The 27,671-nt window shown below is 47.8% G+C and overlaps 1 protein-coding gene across 1 annotated transcript; it reads left to right on the top strand.

Moving 5' to 3' along the window:
* The first annotated feature begins 1,880 nt into the window (after positions 1–1,880).
* Positions 1,881–26,391, top strand: doc2a (double C2-like domains, alpha). The gene is made up of 11 exons (XM_037477185.2): positions 1,881–1,990; positions 7,581–7,887; positions 10,731–10,810; positions 12,722–12,796; positions 13,953–14,062; positions 14,526–14,652; positions 14,880–14,939; positions 19,955–20,157; positions 20,340–20,421; positions 25,449–25,545; positions 25,859–26,391. The coding sequence occupies exons 2-11, from the start codon at positions 7,593–7,595 to the stop codon at positions 25,993–25,995; spliced, it is 1,266 nt and encodes a 421-aa protein (XP_037333082.2). The 5' UTR covers positions 1,881–1,990; positions 7,581–7,592; the 3' UTR covers positions 25,996–26,391.
* The last annotated feature ends 1,280 nt before the right edge of the window (positions 26,392–27,671 follow it).

Genomic DNA, 27,671 nt, shown 5'->3' with positions numbered 1-27,671 from the left:
ATCGGAGGCGTTTCATTCGATCGGATGTGTTTCATTTGATCGGAGGCGTTTCATTAGATCGGAGGAGTTTCATCGATCGGAGGCTTTCATTCGATCGGAGGCGTTTCATTAGATCGGATGTGTTTCATTTGATCGGAGCCGTTTAATTCGATCGGAGGCGTTTCATTCGATCGGAGGCGTTTCATTCGATCGGAGGCGTTTCATTTGATCGGAGGCGTTTCATTAGATCGGAAGCGTTTCATTAGATCGGAAGCGTTTCATTAGATCGGAGGCGTTTCATTCGATCGGAGGCGTTTCATTCGATCGGAGGCGTTTTATTCGATCGGAGGCGTTTCATTAGATCGGAGGCGTTTCATTCGATCGGAGGCGTTTCATTCGATCGGAGGCGTTTCATTTGATCGGAGGCGTTTCATTAGATCGGAAGCGTTTCATTAGATCGGAAGCGTTTCATTAGATCGGAGGCGTTTCATTAGATCGGAGGCGTTTCATTCGATCGGAGGCGTTTTATTCGATCGGAGGCGTTTCATTAGATCGGAGGCGTTTCATTCGATCGGAGGCGTTTCATTAGATCGGAGGCGTTTCATTCGATCGGAAGCGTTTCATTAGATCGGAGGCGTTTCATTCGATCGGAGGCGTTTCATTCGATCGGAGGCGTTTTCATTCGATCGGAGGCGTTCCATTCGATTGGAGGCGTTTCATTTGATCGGAGGCGTTTCATTTGATCGGAGGCGTTTCATTCGATCAGAGGCGTTTCATTCGATTGGAGGCGTTTCATTCGATTGGAGGCGTTTCATTTGATCGGAGGCGTTTCATTAGATCGGAGGCGTTTCATTAGATCGGAGGCGTTTCATTCGATCGGAGGCGTTTTATTCGATCGGAGGCGTTTCATTAGATCGGAGGCGTTTCATTCGATCGGAGGCGTTTCATTAGATCGGAGGCGTTTCATTCGATCGGAAGCGTTTCATTAGATCGGAGGCGTTTCATTCGATCGGAGGCGTTTCATTCGATCGGAGGCGTTTTCATTCGATCGGAGGCGTTCCATTCGATTGGAGGCGTTTCATTTGATCGGAGGCGTTTCATTTGATCGGAGGCGTTTCATTCGATCAGAGGCGTTTCATTCGATTGGAGGCGTTTCATTCGATTGGAGGCGTTTCATTTGATCGGAGGCGTTTCATTAGATCTATTATCACTATTAGGATTATGGATAACCCGCTTCACACTGGGGGTGAAGGAGAAGAAACAAGGTTCTGGGGTGGGGGGGGGGCAACACTATGATTTAAGCTGCTTCTGGTTGGTTTCACCAAACGCCAGGAGACCGAGCGAGGAGTAAAACGTAAAAATGGAAGCTCCATTTCAACATGCGTTTATTGAGCAGAACATCTCAAACCGTCTCGTTGATACTCCCCTCTAAGAGGAAGTTCCTCAAGCTCCCGATGAGTCTTCATCGTCTTCATCATTTTCTTTATCATGTTCATCGTCTTCACCGTCTTTATCGTCTTCATGTTCTTAATCGTCTTCATCATCTTCATGTTCTTCATCATGTGAGTGTGTGTGTGTCTTGGATGTGTATCATTAGGCGTCATTAACCACAAATTATACAGAGAAGAAGAGAGAGACAGATGCTGCTGTTGGCACATTATAACCCCCCCCCCTTTTCCCTGCAAGCTGCAGCCGGAGGAAGGAGGAGAAGAAGAAGAAAGGGAGGGGGGGTTATTGAATACATGTGTATTGTGATTAAAGAGCGAGCTTCAGTGTGTTGAAACCTCAGAGAAGATATCACACAAGAGAACAAGGAGGGAGGAAGGAAACTCCTGATTCCTCACAGGGAGCCCCCCCAGCTCCCTCCCTCCCTCCCTCTCTCTCTCTCCCTCTCCCTCCCTCCCTCTCTCTCTCTCCCTCTCTCTCTCTCTCTCTCTCTCTACCTGTCAGGAGACGGACCCTCTGTGCTCACATCCACCTGTTTGTGGAGGAATCTGCTCGACTGCAAAAGGTAAGACTGCTTTAATCTGTCTCTAAATGGTCTCCAAGTAGTCTCTAACTGGTCTCTAATCTCTAACTGGTCTCTAACTGGTCTCTGGTCTTTTACTGGTCTCTCGCTGGTGTCTACTGGTCTCTATCTGGTCTGAATAAGTCTCTTCAATGATAGTTTGTTGCTTACTGATAAGGGACATCATCGCCTCTCTTCTGCTTCAGTATTGATTCACATTTTGTGGGTATGATTCATAATGTGGACCACCAAAAAGGATCAAAGGGGAGAAGTCAGTGTACCGCTGAGGCGCTCCCAGTGCATGCTGGGAAGATCTCCAGAGAGTCATAATTCTCTTCATCCCAGAAAGGGAAAAGCCTCTAAGGGACTGGAGACCAAGATGATCACTTCAGAGCGATGAGCTCTTTACCAGCAAGAGTTAATCCATGACGGGCTGCGGATGCAATATCCAAAATAATGTCCTTCAGAAAATTAGATTAGTGGGCAGAAATGGGCGTGGCCTATACGAACCAAGGCACGTACGGAACTTGTGTTCACGCTTATATTTATATAGCAGAAGTGATTTGTTGTATACTTGCTGGTCTGAAGCCTCTGGTTTGGTGCGTTGGCCGTCGCCATCTTGTTTCTTGTAAACAGGAAGTTATAGTAATTAGCAACAAGGCTTCTGTTGATCTTTAAACCCAACACAATGTTTAACTAAACAACAAGTCTTCATACGTATTTTATTATTTACTTAATTCATTTGAAAAGACTGTATTCATGTAATAGGTTTAAATTAAATTGTTTCTGAACTCATGTGAGTTACTGTTGAAATCATTCAAATTGACCCTTCCCTAAGTCCCTCCCCTCAACTGTGAACCGTCCAATCACAGCATACCCCCGCTGGCTTCAGGCTTGTGGAGTCTGGAAATTGTCTTGTTAAATGTTTTGGAGCTAACGTTAGCGTGTCTATGCTAGCTACTGTAGGTAGACAGCAAGTATTCTGATGATAGAGACTTGTTTCTCTTCTCTCCTGGTCTCCAGATGATGTTTTGATTTCTTTTGTTCATCTTGTAATCAGTGCTTGAAGTGGAAAAGAAAGGTGCCTGTGCTCTCTTGCATTGGTTGGTACAACACCAAAATATATCATTTGTTCCCTTGACCAACAGTCGGGACATCCATGTGTGAAGGACGAAGGAATGTGATCAAAAATTGGAAGCCCGGTTGGGGACATCTCGTTCTGGTAGATTTATTTGTCCGATCACACGTCAAGTATCAGCGCTGCTCGCAGGCCGGAAGAACAACTCACTAACATCAGGAAGAACAACTCACTAACATCAGGAAGAACATCTCACTAACATCAGGAAGAACATCTCACTAACATCAGGAAGAACAACTCACTAACATCAGGAAAAACAACTCACTAACATCAGGAAGAACATCTCACTAACATCAGGAAGAACATCTCACTAACATCAGGAAAAACAACTCACTAACATCAGGAAGAACAACTCACTAACATCAGGAAAAACATCTCACTAACATCAGGAAGAACAACTCACTAACATCAGGAAGAACATCTCACTAACATCAGGAAGAACATCTCACTAACATCAGGAAGAACAACTCACTAACATCAGGAAAAACATCTCACTAACATCAGGAAAAACATCTCACTAACATCAGGAAGAACAACTCACTAACATCAGGAAGAACATCTCACTAACATCAGGAAGAACATCTCACTAACATCAGGAAGAACAACTCACTAACATCAGGAAAAACATCTCACTAACATCAGGAAGAACAACTCACTAACATCAGGAAAAACATCTCACTAACATCAGGAAAAACATCTCACTAACATCAGGAAAAACAACTCACTAACATCAGGAAGAACAACTCACTAACATCAGGAAGAACATCTCACTAACATCAGGAAGAACAACTCACTAACATCAGGAAGAACATCTCACTAACATCAGGAAGAACAACTCACTAACATCAGGAAAAACATCTCACTAACATCAGGAAGAACAACTCACTAACATCAGGAAAAACATCTCACTAACATCAGGAAAAACATCTCACTAACATCAGGAAGAACATCTCACTAACATCAGGAAGAACAACTCACTAACATCAGGAAAAACATCTCACTAACATCAGGAAAAACAACTCACTAACATCAGGAAGAACATCTCACTAACATCAGGAAGAACATCTCACTAACATCAGGAAGAACAACTCACTAACATCAGGAAGAACAACTCACTAACATCAGGAAAAACAACTCACTAACATCAGGAAAAACAACTCACTAACATCAGGAAGAACAACTCACTAACATCAGGAAAAACATCTCACTAACATCAGGAAGAACAACTCACTAACATCAGGAAAAACATCTCACTAACATCAGGAAAAACATCTCACTAACATCAGGAAGAACATCTCACTAACATCAGGAAGAACAACTCACTAACATCAGGAAGAACAACTCACTAACATCAGGAAGAACATCTCACTAACATCAGGAAGAACAACTCACTAACATCAGGAAGAACAACTCACTAACATCAGGAAGAACAACTCACTAACATCAGGAAGAACATCTCACTAACATCAGGAAGAACAACTCACTAACATCAGGAAGAACATCTCACTAACATCAGGAAGAACAACTCACTAACATCAGGAAGAACAACTCACTAACATCAGGAAGAACAACTCACTAACATCAGGAAGAACATCTCACTAACATCAGGAAGAACAACTCACTAACATCAGGAAGAACATCTCACTAACATCAGGAAGAACAACTCACTAACATCAGGAAGAACATCTCACTAACATCAGGAAGAACAACTCACTAACATCAGGAAGAACAACTCACTAACATCAGGAAAAACATCTCACTAACATCAGGAAAAACATCTCACTAACATCAGGAAAAACAACTCACTAACATCAGGAAGAACATCTCACTAACATCAGGAAGAACAACTCACTAACATCAGGAAGAACATCTCACTAACATCAGGAAGAACAACTCACTAACATCAGGAAGAACAACTCACTAACATCAGGAAGAACAACTCACTAACATCAGGAAGAACATCTCACTAACATCAGGAAGAACAACTCACTAACATCAGGAAGAACATCTCACTAACATCAGGAAGAACAACTCACTAACATCAGGAAGAACATCTCACTAACATCAGGAAGAACAACTCACTAACATCAGGAAGAACAACTCACTAACATCAGGAAAAACATCTCACTAACATCAGGAAAAACATCTCACTAACATCAGGAAAAACAACTCACTAACATCAGGAAGAACAACTCACTAACATCAGGAAGAACAACTCACTAACATCAGGAAGAACAACTCACTAACATCAGGAAGAACAACTCACTAACATCAGGAAGAACATCTCACTAACATCAGGAAGAACAACTCACTAACATCAGGAAGAACAACTCACTAACATCAGGAAGAACAACTCACTAACATCAGGAAGAACATCTCACTAACATCAGGAAGAACAACTCACTAACATCAGGAAGAACATCTCACTAACATCAGGAAAACATCTCACTAACATCAGGAAAACATCTCACTAACATCAGGAAGAACATCTCACTAACATCAGGAAGAACATCTCACTAACATCAGGAAGAACAACTCACTAACATCAGGAAGAACATCTCACTAACATCAGGAAGAACATCTCACTAACATCAGGATGAACATTACGTTTTGTACTTGTGGTTGCATATAGAAAGTTGGAAATACAATCACTATTTAGAGTATTTGTCAGCTAACGATGGAAATATCAAGGTTTGTTGTACACTGTGTGCAGCCAGTGTTTCCGTACCATCATAACAGCGGGGCGTGTGTGCATATATGTGCACACTATGAAAGAGCTTTGGATCATCAGTTCCGTTGATCTCAGTGTCATTTACTACGGTATCGTCGGTAGCTGCAGACTCATCTCTTATGCTGCTCACATCAACGCCAACGCTAGTTTGACCCTCATCATGATGCGTAGTCGTACCCGGTTGGACCTCTGTCGACGTGTCTGAACTGGGCGAAAACAACGAATTACAAACAAATGTTTGAAAGCAGCGGGCATCAGCTGGAACCTAGCGTCCGTGGGTGAGCACACTTCTGATGGAGAGGTTCCTTTACCTGATTCGTCCAGGTCTGAGTGCCCTCTGGGCACCAAGGTACCGGGCTCCATGAGAAGTAGCCGTACGCTTCAGAGCAAAATGTAGAAGTGCCGGCCCACTTCAAGCACTGCTTGTGTAGCCGGCGCCGTCCGAGCCTCGCCGACTACTGCGTTGTGTTCAGGTGCTCTGCAAAAATCAAATAAAACCATGGACGTGACACTTCGCCATTTAATCAGTGACCTCCCCTCAGTCAACGGTGAGCGGACTGACCGTTTACAACATTCATTCAAAAGCATAAAATAAAATACAATGAATAGTGGTGAACAATGAATAGAATGAATGTTTGCACCAAACTGTACATCTAACGTATTCAGACATAGACTATAAAATAAAATAAAAGTACATACCTGCAAAAATCAAATAAAAACACGGACGTGACACTTCGCCATTTAATCAGTGACCTATACAAAAAAACGAAACACTGAAACATATAGGCTACCCGCATGGAGACAAAATGGCGACGGCTAACGACACACGCACATATAAAGCAAGGTGGTTAGCTAGCCGTTTCAACGTTCCATTTTCCACCTCAAACATACATTAAATGAACACAAAACCACTCGTCCCATATCCCCTTAAAATATTATACATGAAGAAATTAGCAAGCGTACGTAAACAGACAGTGAAATACATTAGTTTGATATTAATGCTCACGTCAGATGAGGTACGTACCTCCCCTCAGTCAACGGTGAGCGGACTGACGAGGGCGCGCACCGCCGGTCAACCAATACACTCTGCCCACAGAGGGCGCTGTTAAACAATACAACTTGTACCACAACTAATTATATACATTACAGAAGAAGGATTTTGGAGAAATAAAACAGTAACTTGAACCAAACACAATTGAGAACAAAAATAACAAAAGAAGGTTTTCATATTTACTAAGAACCGTTACACTTGTCACCACATTTCATCCCCATATCTCACTCGGAGCCCTTTTTGGATCTTGATGGTATTTCCTCGGGGAGGTCAGTGAGTGACAGCATGGTCTCCATGGTAACGTTGCCCCCGACAGCTTGACATGGAAGCGAAAGGGGGGGCGGGGCTTAGCTTATGCTCGGGTCCAACATGAGAGCAGGCTGTCGGTGTTTTGAGCCAAAACCAGATCATTGACATGTCAACTGACATGTCATCACCATGGAAACCAGGAAAACTGACTCAAACCACGAGAGGTTATGAGTGACAACAACTTTAATATGAAAAGTTCACCCTCGGGTTTAATTAAGTCTGTAAGATTGATGCCCTGAAATACTCTCGACTGTGTGCATGTACTATGGATGTATCTGTGTGTCTTCTAAACACAGTGCATCCAGTTCTTAAATGTATGTCACACTTGTGATGTCCATATCACATGAAGTCTTTTTAAATAAAGTTCCTAGCAGTGATGGCGCTGCGGGGGGGAAAGAAGCTGAGCATCTCCATCCAGGAGCACATGGCCATCGACGTGTGTCCCGGCCCCATCCGCCCCATCCGCCAGATCTCCGCCTACTTCCCCCGCCTGTCCCCCACCTCCCCTGGCCCCGCCTCCTCGCCGCTGGCCCTCAGCCCCGGGATGGGGGGGGCTCACCTGCTGTCCCCCATGCTGGCCCCCAGCCGGCCCAGCATGGGGGGGTCCCTGTCCCTGAACAGCAGCATGGACACGTCAGTGGAGATCACCAGCGACGACAGCGACGACTGCAGTGAGTGTGTGTGTGTGTGTGTGTTTATCTCTACACACCCCTCGATGGTTCAACTAGACGTCAGCTATAAAACTCTGCTCATTAAAATGCTAATTTATGCACGTTTCCAGAAGGCGGAAACATCTGGTGGTGAAAAGTTGAAATGATTTTTGTAGATAATTTGGTGGTACAGTGATTCCACTTCTCATACCTCAGTAAACAAAACAAAAACACCAAAAAAACCTCAGAAAAACAAAACCCAGGTGAGAATGTCCTCTTCTTATATATGTGGTTATCACCCATAATGCAGTTGGGCAGAAAGAACCCCAGTCAGAGCCGGTAAATCCCTGCAGAAGAAGAGTACCAAGTCATTAAAACATCAAACAATGGAGTGCACTTTAAACATTGCTGGTTCCATGTGTGAATGTGAAGGTCCCTCCAGGGAGACCTCCCTTAATCCCAGTGCTACATTGGAGATAAAGTCCAAGGTGTCAAACCTTCTCCTCACTGGACGATGTCCACTCAGGGTTTGTCGGTCGCCATCTTTCTTTTGGGCTTTGGCATTGTATTTTCCAAAGTGGTCAGCTCAGCTTTGGGAGAATCAATCACGACACTTTCTGGTTAATCAGCAGAGTTCATTAAGACCAGAGTACGTTTGTGAGGACGGGCCTGCTCGTGATTGGTGACTGGTTTCCTCATTCAGTACAGTCCGACCTGAACATGGAAACCATCTGACCACCGGCTGGTCTCAGAGCAGCTCTATGCGGTCACTTTGTGGTCACTATATGTCTCTTTGTGGTCACTATATGTCTCTTTGTGGTCACTATATGTCCCTTTGTGGTCACTATATGTCTCTTTGTGGTCACTATATGTCCCTTTGTGGTCACTATATGTCTCTTTGTGGTCACTATATGTCTCTTTGTGGTCACTATATGTCACTTTGTGGTCACTATATGTCACTTTGTGGTCACTATATGTCTCTTTGTGGTCACTATATGTCTCATTGTGTCTTGTAGAGACATTTTCACATCCCCATGTGGTCCTTCTGCATCTTTTGTGTGTTATTTTTCCTTTGTTGTCGCCACGTTGTTCTTACGTATCCCTGCAGTTGTTTTCCATCTCTTGCAGTTGTTCCGTTGTGGTTAACGACCTGTTTGTTACATCATGGGACGGCTCAGGTCTCATTCCTGCTGAGCGGGGACGTCTTCAGGATGCTGAAGCATCCGGTTGTCTCTGTGGGGTCCTGTAGTCAGTGTCAGAACCAACAGCATCCGTGTTGTGCTCGTGAAGTGCACTGCAGGTTTCAGTTATTCAGCAGAGGTGCTTTAAACGGAAGCTCTGAGATGAATCTCCTCTTTATGTGTCTTAGTACAAGTACCTCAACATGCCAATCAATCAAGGTACTCAAGGAAATGCATAGCACTTACTTACCTTCCATTTTGTGCAAACTGCCATGGTTTGATGTTTTTAGGTTTGAGGCCCTTGGTATCAGCCTCACCACAGACTGGACTGGACTGAAGGTGCTGCTGATGTGCTGCTTTTGATGCACCACCAGGCTTCAGAAATAAGATGCAAATGACTTGTGTGTCTCTCGGACTGCTCTGATATGCGTTTCACGTCGTTCCTTATGAAGCAGAAATAACTTCCATACTGAGAGAGACACAAAACACGTACGTACAGCTGTCATCGTCTCTTTGTGGTCCTTCTGTCTCTCTGTTGTTGTTTTGTTTCTCTTTTTGGTCTTTTCGATTTCTCTTTGGAAATGTTTTGTCTCTTTGTCGCCATGTGTGTCTTCATGTGTTCATTTCAAAAGTCTGGTTATCTGTCTCTCAGTAGTCTGCTCTGTCTCTGTTTATTTGTCATTTTGCGGTTATTTTATTTCTGTCCGTTTAATGGTCGTCTCTTTGTAATTGTCCCTATTCAAATTTGAGTTGGATTGTGTCTCTCGTAGTTGTGTGGCGAGTCTTAGCGGTTGTACTTGTAGTCTTTATAGTTTCTGTAACTGTGTACCTGTTGGGTTCTCTTTGAGCGTAAAGACAAATTACTGGATTGCTGGAAAGGGTTTTTGTAGGCGTTGTCTTCTCCACTGCCCGTCCTCCGTCAGTCCTCCGTCCGTCCTCTGTACAAACGTGGGAAGAACACAATGGGATCAAACTGATTACAGCTGAGGCCACTTACGCCTCTTGTTGCCTGAACCCTCCCCCACTCGCCCCCACAGAGTAGTAGTGTGTCTTTGTAGTTGCTTTGTGTCTCTTTGAAGTTGTGTCACATGTCTCAGTAGTTGTTTGTTGTCTCCTTATAGTTGTGTTATGTGTCTTTGTGGTCGTTTTGGGGGACTTTGCAGAGTTGTTGAGTGATTTTCCGTCTCTTTTTAGTCGTCTGTTTTGTGTCTCTTTGAAGCTGAACTCACTTCTGACGTCCCAGACGCTGAAGGGACTTTGGCAAACAGCATGGTTAACTTCATTTATTGTAAAATACAATATATTGTGTAAGGATTAGTTTGTTATTTATGACAGCTGACGCCTAAAATAGATGTTTGTTCTCTCTCCTGTGAATCATATTTAGTTTGTATGGTCTTACATAACTGCGCAGGTTGTGTTGTATGAACATGTACCTTTCCATCCTAAGCCGCCTGTTTCCTCTCCTCCTAAGAGGCTTCCCGTGCTGACATGTGATGTGTTGTGTTCAGCTGTATGAGGCAGCTGCTGCTCCACTAAATTGGATTTCCATCTTCTGAAAACCATGCTGAGATATTCCTCTGTTCTCTCGCATGCTTTTCTATTTATTCTGACTGATTTTCAACAATGTCATTATTTTTGATCCTACTGATGCAATGCCTGTAATGATGTGTCTCCCCCCTCCAGCGGCTCTGGGAACGCTGGAGTTTGATTTGCGGTACGAGCGGAGCTCCAGCGAGTTGCACTGCACGGTGCTCCGGGCGAAGGTGAGGACGCTTCAGCTGCCTCTCTGTGCCAGCGTGGGCATTAGGATGATCTTCATTTCACTGAGGAACCAGGGTGAACGGAGCCGAACAAACATTCTCACTTGTCAGCAAACCGCTTTAAGTCACATAAAGGCTCAATTCTTAATCAGGTGCCTTTTGTAATGAACTGACTACAGTTTATCACAGTACAAAGTTGTCAGCTTTCACACAGGAAGTGAATAAATGACTCGTGGGACATTGAGAGACAACTACTATATTTATCCAGTTGAATTGTGCCATGAATTACCCATCCAATGCTTGTCAATTTAAAAGATAGCAAGTAATGAAAATCTAAGTTAATCTATATATCCCAACTGTAGCTAGCGCGCTAACTTAGCAATGTTCTAAACGTCATGCTACTAGCTAGCTAGTTAAGCTATGATCCAAGCCGATGTTTAGCTTTAGACATCGAGGACTTGATATAGACCTTTTTCACAACTTCCCTATTTTTGTGATGAGTTTTCCTCCACCAGTCTTGCAACGTCAGCAAATGTAAGTGTAGGTAAATCTGTGAGCGAAGTTGTGAAGACTCCATCTTCTCCTTTATGTGTTAACGCTTGACAGGAAGTCCACTTCCACTTTGATTACGCATTTCCGGTCTGCCGCCCGCTGAAGAGCAATTTTAGTTGAATTTTGATTTTAAAGAATTCTTAAAGGGTTTCTAAAGCTTACAAAAGGGAAGTTTTAGTCATTAAATTAAATTTAATATATTGCTAATTTAAATTGTAATAAAATACACATTAGCCAGTGCTAATGCCAATCGCTAGCAAACGCATGTCTGAGCTTACTATGAAACCTCACATTTTAATACCGTCATGTTTATATTGTATTTGTCCACGTTGTGGACCCTTTGAAGCTCTCATACACAAACATAAGCTATAGTCGGCTTGCAAGCAATTAGCATTCAAAAGTATATTTTGCGATTAGCATAAACTAATTAAAGGGCAAAGCCGTCCCTAATGATGATCTGATTTTAGCAGAGCAGTTAAGGATCTGAATTCAAACTTTCATCATGAGTTTGACTTTTAAACTCAGGTCTCAGCCTCATTAAAACAATTAGTACAGAATTAATCAATCCTTCTCTCTGCCATCAGTGCAAATGTCAAAGCTGTTGAATCAAATGTGGGAGTAATTCCTCACTGCGCAGAGGAGGCCCTTCAATGTTTGTTTAAATCATCTGATTTAGTTTAACTTCAGGAGACATCTGAGAGTAAAGTCATTAATGCAGCGCTCATTTAGCGTGACAGCCACTCATTTTCGCTCTTTAACTCACACATCCAGTTTCCCACGCAAAAAAAAGACAATGGACTTTGGTCCGAGCCGCGTAGGTTCAACCGTCGACTCAATCAGTGCAGCTCATCAAAGTAATGACCTAGAATGCGTGGTTGGTCACCTCGCTTCTGGAAGACGAGATGCTCGTGGTTTTTATGGCTCACGGGTTGTAGCACTGAGGTTCCGTTTGGTTACTGCTTCTACTCGTTAGCATTTATTTAGTAGTCGGGCAAAGTGTGGCTATATAATAAATTGAGAAATTCAACTTATTTTTCTTCTTTTTAGTGATTAATAATATTCCAACTGTTATTTTGTAGTAAACACATGTCTGAGTTCTACTTCTTGTCAGTTCTGAGCAGGGCTTTTATTTTGACCACAGAAAAAAGAATGTGACTCAAAGTGATGGTTTATATGTGTTCCTTGATATTCTGCTAAAACCCAAACTACATTCAGTTAATGAGGTTTAACTTCCAAGGTCACCAAGGACCTTCTGACCTCTTAGAAGGTGGCGTTCAGCTGATCAACCAGAAACTGGCTGAGTACCTGTGATCGGCTCCTCAGATGGACCAATCAGAGCAAGCCTCCGTCTTCTGTCCCCAGGGCCTGAAGTCGATGGACTTCAACGGATTGTCCGACCCTTACGTGAAGCTTCACCTGCTGCCTGGAGCCTGTAAGGTGAGACGGGTTAAAACCAATAAATAATGAACATCAAACACCAGAGGTGTGGACTCGAGTCATGTGACTTGGACTCGAGTCAGACTCGAGTCATGAATTTGATGACTTGAGACTCGACTCGACAAAACGTACAAAGACTTGCAACTCGACTTGGACTTGAATACCGATGACTCGTGACTTGACTTGGACTCGAGCCTTTTGACTCGAGAAGACTTGCTACTTCCCATGAAAACTGGGGGAAAACATTTTCACACCACCGCGCCGCTCTGATTATCTGCATCTGTCAAAAAATTATGCGCCACCTGTATGCAGAGAGCGCGCGCTGCCTGCACGACATCCAATCACTGCAGTCCATTTGACCGTATCAACGAGACAGCTCGTTCATGGTTACAAAAATCGGGATTTTTGAACCCGGATTCAGACTCCGATGGAAATCCTCGCCAACATTATGTCAACGTCCGTTTTAAAGTAGTGTAATGAGCTGAGTTAAAGTTATTAGTTAATCAGTTATGCAGATGTTGCATGTGTTCACGTTATGCTTTGTTACCAGCTGTAGTTACGCGAGACAACACGAGTTTTGGGGGGCCGTGTTTGCGGAAGTGTTCGTTCGGCGTGGTGACGGCCAACAGTGACCGAAGTTGAGTAGTTTTATATAAATAAATGCAGCGGAGTTGCAAGCCAGTCATCGCCTCCTTATTTACGCTGCAGCATTGGGGTGAGCGTTACAGCACTATAACACAGTCACAGTCGATCCACCGTTACCCTTCCCTTCGTAGTCTAGGTCTGTGAGGCAGCGCACCATCACCCAGGGTTCCCCGTCACCACTATAATAAAAGGACTCGAAATGACTAGAAACTAAAATGGTACGACTTGTGACTCGACTTGAGACTTGTTAGTTGTGACTTGTGACTCGACTTGAGACTTGCTTCGTCTTTGACTCGACTTGACTCGGGACTCGAGGGCAATGACTTGAGACTTGCTTGTGACTTGCCTAACAGTGACTTGATCCCACCTCTGTCAAACACACATTCAAATGTCCTAACTGTCCAGACCCCAGTCCCAACTGTCTCTATGTCCCAACTGTCTCTATGTCCTAACTGTCTCTATGTCTTAACTGTCTCTCTGTCTTAACTGTCGGTCTCTCTGGGTTCTTCAGGCCAATAAGCTGAAGACGAAGACGATCCGTAACTCTCTGAATCCAGTCTGGAATGAAACTCTCACATACGTCGGGATCACAGAAGAGGACATGCACAGGAAGACACTCAGGTGTGTGTTTGTGTGTGTGTTTGTGTATTTTGTCTCCTCGGGGACTGATTACTTGTTAGGTGTAAATGTTGAGATTTGAAGCTCAGTCTTTGATTTGTTTACCTGTCAGAGCAGAAATCCTCTGAGTCCTCGAGTCAGTGAAGTACAACGTCCTCCATAAAACTCCTTCCACAAGAAGACAAAGTAGAATATTCAGTTGAAATGAGAGAGAATAGAAAACATATGAGAGAGTGTGTTCTGCTTCACTCCTTCCTCAAAACACCACGTTCCCCTTTCTTTAAACCTGTTTCTGGTCCATCGCTTCTTGTTCTTCTACCTGTGAGGAAATATGGTCTTTTCTTCTAAATGCTGTTTGAGAGAAACTTTTAGGGTTCAAGTTTGAATCTGTTAACTTTCCTATTTCCTCTCACCCTTCCCGTCTCCTCGTCTCCTCTCCCTCCTCCTCGTCTCCTGTCCCATGCAGGTTGACAGTGTGTGATGAGGACAAGTTGACTCACAATGAGCTGATTGGAGAATCCAGAGTTCCTCTGAAACGAGTGAAACTCGATCAGACGAAACATTTCCACACCTGCCTGGAGCACCCACCCCCGGTATTTAGACTCCTCCTCCACTATATATTTTATAGTGTACTACAGCTCAGAGGTACAAGTTGTACTTTATAGTGTACTACACCTCAGAGGTACAAGTTGTACTTTATAGGGTACTACACCTCAGAGGTACTTTACTCCACTACATTTAAGCACAGCTTATTGCTGGATACTTTTGAATACACAGTATTTCAACTGCATGGTCTCAGTACTTCTACTCTTATTTTTAGATGCCCTCTCCGACAGCTATGGGTGAAGCCCTTCGTGGAATATCGTGCTACTTAAGAGAGGTGAGATCCATGTTGAGCTCTGATGAGGAGACACCAAAAGTCACGAGTATTTTAATATCAGAAGGTTGAATTCATTCGCAGCTGATGCGTGTTTCTTTGTTAAATAACACTGTCATCGTGAATGAAAAGGCAAACACAGCAAATCCTTCAGAGGAATTAGTTAAACATGTGTATGTGTGGCGCTCACAGCAGCAGGGCACAGAGCACCAGAGTGACCCCCCCCCCCCCCTGAAGATGTAAACCCAGGGGGAACACTGAATTCTATTTAAAGGTGTTGTACTTTTGGAGGAATCTTATAGAGCCAATACAGAGCTGACAGCTAAGAGAGATGTAACGCACCACAGGAGACCAGAGTGAAACCCAAGCGCAGAGCGCAGTTTTATTAAGCGGTAAAGACGTCAGGCGTGGTAGTGTCCGGTGAACAGGCAGGGGTCGAAAAGCCAGGCAATCAGGGAACAGGCTAAGGCACCGTCAGGGGGCAGGCGAGGTCAGGGCTGGGATTCAGGCGAGGGGTCGAGAGCCGGGAGCGCAGAGGTAGGCAGAGGCACCGTCGGGGGTCAGGCAGGCGTGAACGAGGTCTGGGACAAAGCAGAGGTCAAATAGCAGGTAGGCAGAAACAGGGTATCACTAGAACGCTCGGACTGTGATGGCAACATGCACAAGACTTCGCACCGGCCTCTGAGGCTTCGGCAGCTTAAATGCCCAGGCTCTCCTGATTAGAGACGAGCCACAGGTGCGTAGATGGGAGTGGCTGTGCTGGCTCAGTGGGCTGACCCCGAGTGGCACAAACCACTGTAACGTGCAGCAGAGGGGTGACTGAGATCCCGAGGTTCGGATCTTAATATTCTGGAGACGGGGAACGTCTGTTTGTGACAAGAGAAAATACATCTTACACAGCTTTCTTACTTCAAGAGACAAATGAATGAATGAACAAAGATAATCAGCTTCCTAAAACTAAAGATTATGTCAGATAATTAACAAAGCTGCTCATTAGTGATTAGAGTAGAGGCACTACGCTGGAATAGATATTTGAATTGGCTCTCGTTTGTTTTGATCCGGTACATATTAAGCATAGTGTAAATGTGTGTTTTCTGTTACAATAAGAGTGTAAGAGTAAACGTCTCTGCATCCTGTCTGCTTTAAGACCATAACAGTGAGATAAGAGGCACTTCTTCGTGTGCCCACACTTTCCCGACTCGCAAGGTACTTTTCAACTAACCAGTCATGGCGATCTACCCCCTCCCCTCCGGCTGATGGGGCGGGGGCACACACAACAACAAACCATTGATGGAGCCACCATCAGATAGAACCACCATAAGGTAGAACCACCGTCAGATAGAACCACCATCAGGTAGAACCACCATCAGCTAGAACCACCATCAGATAGAACCACCATCAGATAGAACCACCGTCAGATAGAACCACCGTCAGATAGACCCACCATCAGATAGAACCACCGTCAGTTAGACCCACCATCAGATAGAACCACCGTCAGATAGAACCACCGTCAGATAGAACCACCGTCAGATAGAACCACCGTCAGATAGACCCACCATCAGATAGAACCACCGTCAGATAGAACCACCGTCAGATAGACCCACCATCAGATAGAACCACCGTCAGTTAGACCCACCATCAGATAGAACCACCGTCAGATAGAACCACCGTCAGATAGAACCACCGTCAGATAGAACCACCGTCAGATAGACCCACCATCAGATAGAACCACCGTCAGATAGAACCACCGTCAGATAGAACCACCATCAGATAGAACCACCGTCAGATAGAACCACCGTCAGATAGACCCACCATCAGATAGAACCACCGTCAGATAGAACCTCCATCCACAGAAGCCTGTGGGGAAGGAAAGCTCAAAGACCTTGAAAAGGGTAATGTTGGTTTAGCCGACCCTTTTCCCTGAACCTCCTGTTGACGTTCCCGCAGTTTCCTGCTGCTTTTCGCGCCCTGCCACTTTCTGTCGCCGCCGGGGAACTTTCATGGTGCGGTTTGATTTAGTATATTCCTGCCTCTCGTGTCCCTGGGTTAACTTCACTTCCTGCCCTGCCCTTGTCTAATACGTATTTTAATCAATCAAAGACACAATTATTTGATTCATTTAGATTTTTACTGGGTGGTCCATCCAGTTGGCATCCAGGCCGATGCCTACCCCCGGTCTCCTGCCGGCTTTCTGGCAAGGTCTACCCCCAATACCCAGCTGGCCCTCCTACTTGCAAGCTCCTGTTGGTGCTTCAGCCGGGAAATCTGACAGCTAAAAAAGGAAGTGATATAACAAAAACAGATCAATCATAACTCAGATAAGACATATTGGAAAATGTTTTCTAGCTTCTTTTAAGAGTTTTGAGAAGTGATTGAAAGATCTGATAAAAATAGTAGAGTTTCATTCAGGTTTATCTTTATAAATGAAAAATAAAAACAAACTGCAGCCCAGTAAATTGGAGGATATGAATGTTTTAATGTATTTTATAATTGTCAAATAAATCAATAAGAGAGAACCCATCTAAGGAGAAAGCATGTGAAATAACATGAGGGAGATTTAAACCAGCCAATTAATCCAGACCATCTGCAGGAAAATTCAGAAATGAATTATTGATGTCCTCAATAACTCAAAGAAAAACAAACAATGAAAGAAAAGTCACGCAGCTGAGCTTCTTCCAAACCTTTACAGCCACAAAGAGACGAGGAGCTGAAGCTTCTAGAGAAGACCTTCAAGATACAAAACCGGTACCAACACGGAGGAAGATTCAGGTCTTGACCTGGGACTTGTTGGTCAGGATTCAGGTCTTAACCTGGGACTTGTTGGTCAGGATTCAGGTCTTAACCTGGGACTTGTTGGTCAGGATTCAAGTCTTAACCTGGGACTTGTTGGTCGGGATTCAGCGCTTAACCTGGGACTTGTTGGTCAGGATTCAGGTCTTAACCTGGGACTTGTTGGTCAGGATTCAAGTCTTAACCTGGGACTTGTTGGTCAGGATTCAGGTCTTAACCTGGGACTTGTTGGTCGGGATTCAGGTCTTAACCTGGGACTTGTTGGTCGGGATTCAGCGCTTAACCTGGGACTTGTTGGTCAGGATTCAAGTCTTAACTTGGGACTTGTTGGTCAGGATTCAGGTCTTAACTTGGGACAAGGAGCAAACTTGCTCACAAAAATGAGTCATATGATTTCATCCCGTTTTTTCCTGGTCGTCACCTCAGTACTGTGGGCGAACTCCTCCAGCAGGGGATTTTAAGGTAAATTGAGTTATTAAATTTTCATCAGGCTTGTCGGTGCGTTTCATGTAACACTGTGCTCCATAATTGATGGCTGGAGGCTGATTTGTACGTGGTGAATCTAAGGCATTTTATTATTATTATTAAATCGGAATACAAAGTGTTTCCTGGAGGCCTTCATTTGTCTTCCTGTCCTTTCATTAAGAAAAAGGTAAAACCCCTGAAATATAATTTAAGTTGAAGGAATAACTCAGGGAAATGTGCTTCTGGAGCCAGGACCTGGTTAGCCTAGCTTATCATAACGACTGGAAGCAGGAACGGGGTGTGGGGGGGTGGTGTGGGGGGGTCTGTCAACAGACACGGATTTTGATTTGAAAAATTTGGAGGACAAATATTCTGTGGCTGAAATGTCCCTAAACCAGCCCCCCCCCCCCCTCCAGCATCACACTGCCCCCCCTCCAGCATCACAATGCCCCCCCTCCAGCATCACACTGCCCCCCCTCCAGCATCACAATGCCCCCCCTCCAGCAGCACACTGCCCCCGCTGTGTGGGAGGGGTAAATGCATTTCTCCGTCCCTGGAAGTTCAGTCTTGTTGGTTTTAAGGTTACGTCCTGTTTTCTTATTTCAAACATCACATTAAAAGCAGCAGCTTTGTTTAAATCCTGTTCAGCAAAGATGCTTCTTCTAATTTGCAAATCAGACCCTTTCCTTTTTCTTTTTGACTCTTTTGAATCATAGCATTTGTTTCCATGGCAACAGGAGCGCCACCTGCCCGGGTCTGAACACGAGTTGGTAGAAAACAATAATTCAAGTTCCAATTAGACATTGTGAGGTGTGTGTGTGGGGGGGGGGATTTGTTTGGCCTGTTGTTGGCTCATTAGTCGTCGCCTCGGGGATCCTACAGGTGTTTCAACAAAGACGGGTCTGTGCTTCACCCTTGGATGGAGCTGACAGGGGCTTAGATGAAAGACCCCCTTCAGGCTCATATGTGTGGGAGCTGCACCCAGATCAGCTCAAAAACAAACCACCTTCCCCATCGATTCGCCGATGTAAGGAGCTACAGCCGCTCATTGGAAATGTGGCTAGTTTTCAGTAAGAAATGATCCCCACCTTCAAAATTGTGAAATGTTTCCTCTAAACATCTTGAATTATCGAGGATCACTCTGTTTTTCAAATGAACATAAGATGATGCTGGTAATATTCACCATTTATCACCTGCACCAATGTGTAAGATGATATCAAACCACAGTACTACATCAGCTCTTAGAGGAGAGAGAGGCTCCGACCATACGCCATCGATCTGCTCTCCTTCTGCTTCTTCTCTGGTGGAAGTCATGGGAAGCCAGCCGAGGTCTTATGGAAACACTTCATGAAACCTTTTTACTTCGATTCGTACAGGCGGGAAGTAAAAAGCTTTAAAAGGAGCAGTGAAAGGTATCAAAGCGAGAAGTGCCGGTTGTGAATGGTGCGCCTGGTGAAACTATTGATCCCCTCGCGCCCACAAAGACCCAAACATGACAAAGCCCAAACCGACACTGCACTTCCACTCAGACCGACGCGTCGATGGGAAGAGAAGTGCCATAAACTGCTCCTCTGTTCTTTCCCCGGCATCCTCTCATCCCCCAATCTTTTGAAAATATGAAATACAAATCTGTGTTCAAACTTATCTGATTAAAGTAATTTCACTACTCTAAAATGACCAGACCGATCTAACTAGTCTAATCTGACTTTTCCAACTACTCTAATGTGACTACTCTAATGTGACTCGTCTGACTTTGTCCTCAGTGGGAGAACGAGCAGCTGCACAGCCTGGAGGAGAGAGGTCGTCTTCTACTCTCACTACAGTTTCAGCCTCCTCTTGGTTTGGAGGAAGCAGATGCAGGAGGAGGAGGCGGACGTCGTGGCGGGGGTCTCTGCGTGGGCGTGAGGCGCTGCGCTCATCTGGCAGCGATGGACGTCAACGGGTTCTCTGACCCCTACGTCAAAATGTGAGAGCCGAGTCTCAGCAGGTTCTCCTTGTGAAAAGATGTCTATCAAACATCTATCAATCACCTCGAGGGGTCACTTTAGGGTTTTGACTGTTTTAGTGTTGAAATAGAAAAACAGGGCTTCTTCTCATCTCCTCCTCTTCTCTCTTCTCTTTTTCTTTCCTTCTCTTCTCCTGCCTCAGATACCTGAAGCCTGACTTACAGAAGAAATCAAAGCACAAAACAACGGTGATGAAGAAGACTCTTAACCCTGAATTTAACGAGGTGATCAATTATCCAACAAACCCAAACATGTCAATAAAATGTATGATGTCACAGAGGGGTTTTTCCCATATGGCACTGTACGGTGTGGGTGCGTGGGGTTGAAGACACGGCACAGGACCGCAGGGTGGTGGGTTTCACAAAATGCTTTTTATTCGCACAATTCATCAATTAATTCGTTCGCTCGGTCGGTCGGTCCGTCTCCTCCCTCCCTCCTCGCTCGCCTCACTGTTTATAGGGGCGAGAGGAGACCCGTTAATTCCCCCCAGCTGGTTGCCAAGTGTTTCCACCTGGCACTGTTCCCCGAGCCACTCCCCCTCTCTCTCCCTCTGCAGCCGAGCCGAAACCACGCCCGCCACCACATACCCCCACCGCCCGACTTAGGCCGGGGAGCCGTCCGGCCTAGCTTACTCCCCCCCCCCTCCCTCGAGAGGGCGGGAGAGGAAGTCCGCCACGACCATCTGCGTCCCCGGCCTATGGACCACCTTGAAGTTAAAAGGCTGCATGGCCAGATACCACCGAGTGATCCGGGCGTTAGTATCCTTCATGCGGTGGAGCCATTGGAGCGGGGCGTGGTCCGAACAGAGGGTGAATGAGCGTCCCAGGAGGTAGTAGCGCAGGGAGCCCACCGCCCACCGGATGGCCAGGCACTCCTTTTCCACCGTGCTGTACCTGGCCTCCCTCTCCGATAGCTTCCGGCTGATGTAGACAACGGGGCGGTCGACCCCCTCCACCTCCTGGGACAAAACGGCCCCCAGCCCTCTGTCCGACGCGTCGGTCTGCAGAACAAACGGGAGAGAAAAGTTAGGTGTGTGGAGGAGTGGCTCCCCACAGAGAGTCTGTTTTACCTTCTCAAACGCCCGCTGGCACTGCTCCGACCACTGGACCGGATCTGACGCACCTTTCCGGGTCAGGTCGGTCAAGGGGCTGGCGAGGTCCGCAAAGCCGGCGATGAACCGTCTGTAGTAACCCGCCAGCCCCAAAAACCGCCTCACCTCTTTTTTTGTCTTAGGGCGCGGGCAGGCTGCAATAGCTGCCGTCTTGTCCACCTGAGGACGCACCTGCCCACCCCCCAAGTGGTACCCCAGATACCGTACCTCCCTCCGTCCAACTGCACACTTCCCCGGGTTGGCGGTGAGCCCGGCCCGCCTCAGCGACTCCAGCACCGCGTCCACCCGCCGCACATGCTCCGCCCAGGTGGTGCTGTGGATGATTACATCGTCCAGGTACGCGGCCGCATATGAGGCATGCGGACGCAGCACCCGGTCCATGAGGCGCTGGAACGTGGCCGGGGCACCGAACAAGCCGAAGGGAAGCATGGTGAATTGGTACAAACCATACGGAGTGGAGAAAGCCGTTTTCTCTCTGGACTCTGAAGACAGGGGAATCTGCCAGTAGCCCTTAGTTAAATCCAGGGTCGTAAAAAAACGTGCAGTGCCCAGCCGGTCCAGGAGTTCGTCGACCCGGGGCATTGGGTAGGCGTCGAATCGTGACACGTCGTTTACCTTGCGGTAGTCCACGCAGAACCGCACAGTCCCATCCTTCTTGGCCACCAGAACGATGGGGCTGCACCAGGCGCTGTTGGACTCTTCTATTACCCCCATCTCCAACATAGCCGCTAATTCCTCCCGAACCACTTTTCTTTTGTGTTCGGGTAGTCTGTAGGGTCGTGACCTCACCGTCACCCCCGGGGGTGTCTCGATTCGGTGCATTATCAGGTCGGTGCGGCCTGGCCGGGGGGAGAACACATCAGCAAACCGCTTCTGCAACTGGGCAATGTCCGCTCTCTGGTCCTCAGAGAGATGACCCTCACACGGGAGCGGGGTGGGATTAGCCGCTTTTGGCACCTCCGGCCCCAGGTCCTCTCTTTCCGATACTGTGGAAATCAGAGAAACAGACTCCGCCTCCCTCCAGGGTTTCAGGAGGTTGAGGTGGTATATTTGTGTAGCCCCGCCCCTGTCAGACCGCACCACCTCATAATCAACATCCCCCACCCGGCGTGTGACCTCGAAGGGCCCTTGCCACTTAGCCAGGAGTTTTGAGTTGGAAGAGGGAAGTAATACAAGTACCTTTTCTCCCGGTGTGAATTCTCGCAGCTTGGCCCCTCTGTTGTACAGCCGTTGTTGTCGTTCCTGGGCCTGGAGCAAATTCTCCCGTGACATCCTCCCCAGTGTGTGGAGCTTTGCTCGCAGGTCCAGGACGTACTGGATCTCGTTCTTTCCGGGGCTCGGACCTTCCTCCCAGCTTTCTTTAATAAGGTCCAGCACCCCTCTTGGTGACCTGCCAAACAGAAGCTCAAAGGGAGAAAATCCCGTGGAGGCCTGGGGGACCTCCCGGACTGCAAACAACAGAGGGTCAAGCCATTTGTCCCAATTACGTTCATCGTCGCTAATAAATTTACGAATCATGGACTTCAGCGTCCTATTCATCCGCTCTACCAACCCGTCGGTCTGGGGGTGGTACACACTCGTGCGGACGGACTTAATGCCCAGTAACCCGTAAAGTTCTCCCAGTGTGCGCGACATGAACGAGGTGCCCTGGTCTGTTAGAATCTCTTTCGGGATTCCAACCCGGGAGATGACCTGAAACAGAGCCTGCGCGACGCTCTTTGCAGAGATATTGCGCAATGGCACTGCCTCCGGATACCGGGTTGCGTAATCCATGAGGACTAACACAAAGCGGTATCCGCGTGCGCTCCGGTGAAATGGCCCGATGAGGTCCATGCCGATGCGCTCGAACGGAACCTCCACCAACGGTAGCGGCCGCAGCGGGGCACGTGGTATGGCTGGTGAATTAACCAATTGACACTCCGGGCAGGACGCACACCAGCGGCGCGCGTCCGCCCGGATGCCTGGCCAATAAAATCGGGCCATTATCCGGTCTAGTGTTTTCCCGTATCCCATGTGACCCGCCATCGGATTATAGTGAGCCGCCTGGAAAACCATTTCCCGGCGGCTTTTCGGTACTAACAACTGGGTGTTTTCCTGCCCTGTTCGAGTGTCACGACTCACTCTATACAGTCTGTCCCTAATCAATGAGAAGTGCGGGTACGACTGTGCTGCGTCAGGGCGCACCAAATGACCATCAATTCTTATCACTTGGTCGTAGGCTGAGCGTAGAGTATCGTCACGAGACTGCTCGAGTGGAAAATCTTCCATGGAGCGGAACTCGGGAACCGCCGGGGTCTCCTCGGGAGGCTCCGCCGGTTCCCCCTCTTCCCCGGCGGCGTCGGACGACCTCGCGTCACCGCTGAGCACCGCACACATACCGCATGTCCCTGTCGGTCGTGAACGCACCCCCGCAGCCTGCCCCATTAGCGTGTTAAATCCCTCCCAATCCGTTCCCAAAATTACGGGGTGCGTCAGGTGGGAGCTAACCGCGACCTTTATTCTATATTTTTTTCCCCTGAACCGAAGTTCGACGGACACTATGGGATACTCGTGAATGTCCCCGTGCACACACCTTATTTTCACCCGCGACGCTTCTACCAATGCCCCTGGCCGAACCAGGCTCTGGTGTATCATGGACTGCGAACAGCCCGAATCCACCATCGCCTGGCGTGTACCCCCCTGGATTCTTACCGGAACGCGGTACGTCGCTCCCGGGCCGGGGGAGGGTGATGGAGCGCCGGCAACCCGGATCACCTGCCCCACCTCCATCAGCGGGCACTCCCTCCGCAGATGGCCGGGCTGCCCACACTTCCAGCACTCCTGCCCTGGCGTTTGAGAACCTCCGAGTGGGTCAGGAAGAGTGCCGGCCCCGGTCGGTGCTGCGTGGTCGGCCCCCCTGGTACGAGCTGGTGACCGCGGCGTCGGCAAGGGCCACCCTGCCGCCGGCTGCTGGGTCCTCCTTCGCGGCGTGGGGACCGGCTGCGGCGGCGCGGGCGGGCGCCCGGCGTCGCCCCGTCCGCCGGGGTGGACCGCCAGGTGATCCTCTGCCAGGGTGACCGCGGCCTCCAACGTCGCCGGACGGTGGTACTGGACCCACGACGAGGTCCGCGGCGGGAGCCCCCGCAGAAACTGCTCCGTCACCACCTTCTCCACCACCGCCGGTGCGCCACCCGCGCCCTCCGGCTGCAGCCACCTGTTGGCCGCGTCCCGTAGCCGCTGAGCAAAGGCGAACGGACGGTCCTCCGGACCCAGCCTCGCCTCCCGGAAACGCCGCCTGTGGTCCTCGGGGGAGAGCCCCAGCCGGTCCATGATGGCCCTCTTTACCCCGGCGTAGTCCTGTCTTGCCCCGGGCGGCAGACCCAGGGCAGCTGTCTGCGCCTCTCCGGTCAGTAGTGGCAGCAGGCGGATTGCCCGTTCGTCCGCCGGCCACCCGCATGCCTCCGCCATCGCCTCGAACATTTCCAGGTACGACTGTACCTCGTCCGCCGGCGTCATTTTATGCAGCACCACCCCCGCGTACGCCGGGGGACCCGGTACCGGTGCTGCCGCGGCTGGCCGGGCCACCAGCTGCTCCAACACCCGGGTCTGCCGATCCGACTGGGCTTGGAGCGCCCCCAGAAAGTGCCGGTTGACCTCGGCCTGCTCCCGCTGCATCGCGGCGATCTCTCCCAGCATCCGCCCGAGCGCGATCGCCGGCTGCGCCATCCCCTCCGCCTGCTGATCGCCGGGTTCCATACCTAGTTGGGCGCCACTGTACGGTGTGGGTGCGTGGGGTTGAAGACACGGCACAGGACCGCAGGGTGGTGGGTTTCACAAAATGCTTTTTATTCGCACAATTCATCAATTAATTCGTTCGCTCGGTCGGTCGGTCCGTCTCCTCCCTCCCTCCTCGCTCGCCTCACTGTTTATAGGGGCGAGAGGAGACCCGTTAATTCCCCCCAGCTGGTTGCCAAGTGTTTCCACCTGGCACTGTTCCCCGAGCCACTCCCCCTCTCTCTCCCTCTGCAGCCGAGCCGAAACCACGCCCGCCACCACAGGCACCTTTAGAAGAGACCCAACATGGTAGAAAAACCGAACAGACCTGAACATCTCCACCTGGTGTCCTTAATGTGGACCTCTCCGTGTGTCCCGTCCCTGCAGGAGTTCTTCTACGAGATCTCCCTGCCGGAGCTGGCCCACAAGGTGCTGGAGGTGACTGTGTGGGACTACGACCTGGGACGCTCCAATGACTTCATAGGTGAGACCTACAGGAAGCTCTTCCAGAACGTGTGGAGGTCAAAGTCAATGTCCGGGGCAGCTATTACATCCTAAGCAATCACACTCCTTTGTTATTGTACAGTCTGTCTTATTATTCATGGTTATTACCCATTTGCATCATCAAGCAGAGGAAAGTCTTTGAGCGACACAACTGGAGATGCTGCTCGCTTCACTAACAGCTTCCTCTGTGCATGTCGGCGCTGGTGGAAGAAGGCAATGAGGTGCTGTTAGCAGCCTGGTACCAGGTAGGAACCAGGCGACTCTGAGAATAACCACACCCTTCCCGCTCTTAGGCGGCGTCTGCCTGAGCTGTCACTCGCAGGGCGACGTCCTCCGTCACTGGATGGACTGCCTGAAGAACCAGGGCAGCCGGGTGGAGCGCTGGCACATCCTGACCAACGAGCTGCCGCGGACCCTCGGCCACGACTGACACGACTCATGGGGAAAGCCCGGAGTGGTGGACGAGAGACGCCATGACGGGCGGGGAGGGGGCGTGCCCTCATCATCGCTAAGGGCGGAGCTCACCGAGATCAAAGAGAAACCACAGACTTGTAATTGCATGTTCTTTGTTTGTAAAACAAAGGGTTCTATTTGAGACTTCTGGTGTCGTGACGCCGTCTCTCTTACAGTCCGAATGGCAGTCGATGTTTCTCTTTATATTTTATATATATGTGATCTTTCCATTCGATTTTTTCAACTTGAACCTTTTGAAATGTGAAGTTTTACGTTGAGGCTCACGAACCAAACATGACGCCACCGCAGCATCCGTACGTTGTCCACGTAATGTTGGGGATTATCAGTGTTTCCCCTAGTTTTACAACTTCGGGGGGGGTAGTAGTCGGGCAAATGGTTCGGCCGAGGGGGGGGGCTCTGGGGCTCTCTGCCCCGTGCTGCCCCCGTTATAAAGGTAGAGGAAACACTGGTGTTGATTTAAAGTTTCTGATTTCTTTGTCTTTCAAACTTCAGTAACATCTGTATTGATTTATTACCCAAACGGTGCGAAAAGGTCATTTTGTACGCGGTGTGGTAGAAGTGTTGAAGCATCGGGCTTAAAATGAGACGACACCTCCACGTGTCTCTCTGAAGCTTTTAACACCAACTGCTGATAGAAGGAGCCGTTAGTCAGCTCACGAGCTGGGATCCAAACTCACAGCGTCCAGCTCAGCGGTTCGCCGCTGGTCGGCCAGCAGGGCCTCCGACCCCCAGACCCCCAGAACCCCAGACCCCCAGAACCCGAGCACCACTCAGCTGGCGAGCTGTCAATCGTAGCGTCAGATACGAGTGAGACATTTTTCGGTGAGAGAACTTCAAGGAACTTTGGGTTGTTTCTAATTACGTATTTTCAGTCTCACACTGCTATGACGTAATATTCAAACAGGAATACACACAACATATTTGTACCTGTTTGAATTTATTCTTTATTAAGGTCCCATATTTGAAGGGGCGGGACTTCACCTCTCTGGACGCATGGTAGCAACGCGCCTTGTGGCCGTTGTTAAGCCCTGATTGGATCATTTATGTCGTGGGGAGGGGCTTAGCGATTCGTCAGAAGGTCTTAAACTCATCAGCTTCCATTTCTAACTTGCTCTAACGTTTCTATTGCACACCTCGGTGAGAAAACTGTGATACAATATAAGTGCATCCTATTGTTTCCATGACGATGAGGATGTATCAAGTGGTTCTTCCTGGATGTTGCATGATGCAATATGTTGATATACTTCTTTATATGTATATCCTCCCGCTGCCTGTTTTCTTATTCAAAGTGCATTCTGGCACGACTCTTCTTCTTCTACAGCGACTGAATGTAGGAATGTGTCTTTGTGTCTTTGTTGTTTACACGGATCTGTTTCCTGCTGCTATCAGCTGTTAGTGTGTGATGCAGCAATAAATATGGAATGCAACAGAGGCCTGTGTGTGTATGTGTGTGTGTGTGTGTGTGTGTGTGTGGGTCTCTGCTGCCCCCTGAAGGCCACAGCCCACAAATACAGCTCCATCACAAGGAGGAAGTTATTAAGTGCTGCACAACCAGAACACTAATGTCCAGTCATCTTCTCTACTGCTTACCCTAAAGCGCAAGTAAATATCATCTGTCCATCAAGTGGAGAG

The sequence above is a fragment of the Pungitius pungitius genome, chromosome 12, assembly GCF_949316345.1.
Source record: "Pungitius pungitius chromosome 12, fPunPun2.1, whole genome shotgun sequence".
Classification (NCBI taxonomy): Eukaryota; Metazoa; Chordata; class Actinopteri; order Perciformes; family Gasterosteidae; genus Pungitius; species Pungitius pungitius.
This window is presented reverse-complemented; position numbering and strand designations above follow the sequence as displayed.

Excerpts from the sequence above, each read along its gene's own strand:
- doc2a (XM_037477185.2), top strand. The coding sequence starts at position 7,593 with ATGGCGCTGCGGGGGGGAAAGAAGCTGAGCATCTCCATCCAGGAGCAC. Across the intron at positions 12,797-13,952 it reads TGCTGCCTGGAGCCTGTAAG|GCCAATAAGCTGAAGACGAA; the intron begins GTGAGACGGGTT and ends TGGGTTCTTCAG. Across the intron at positions 14,653-14,879 it reads GCCTGGAGCACCCACCCCCG|ATGCCCTCTCCGACAGCTAT; the intron begins GTATTTAGACTC and ends TCTTATTTTTAG.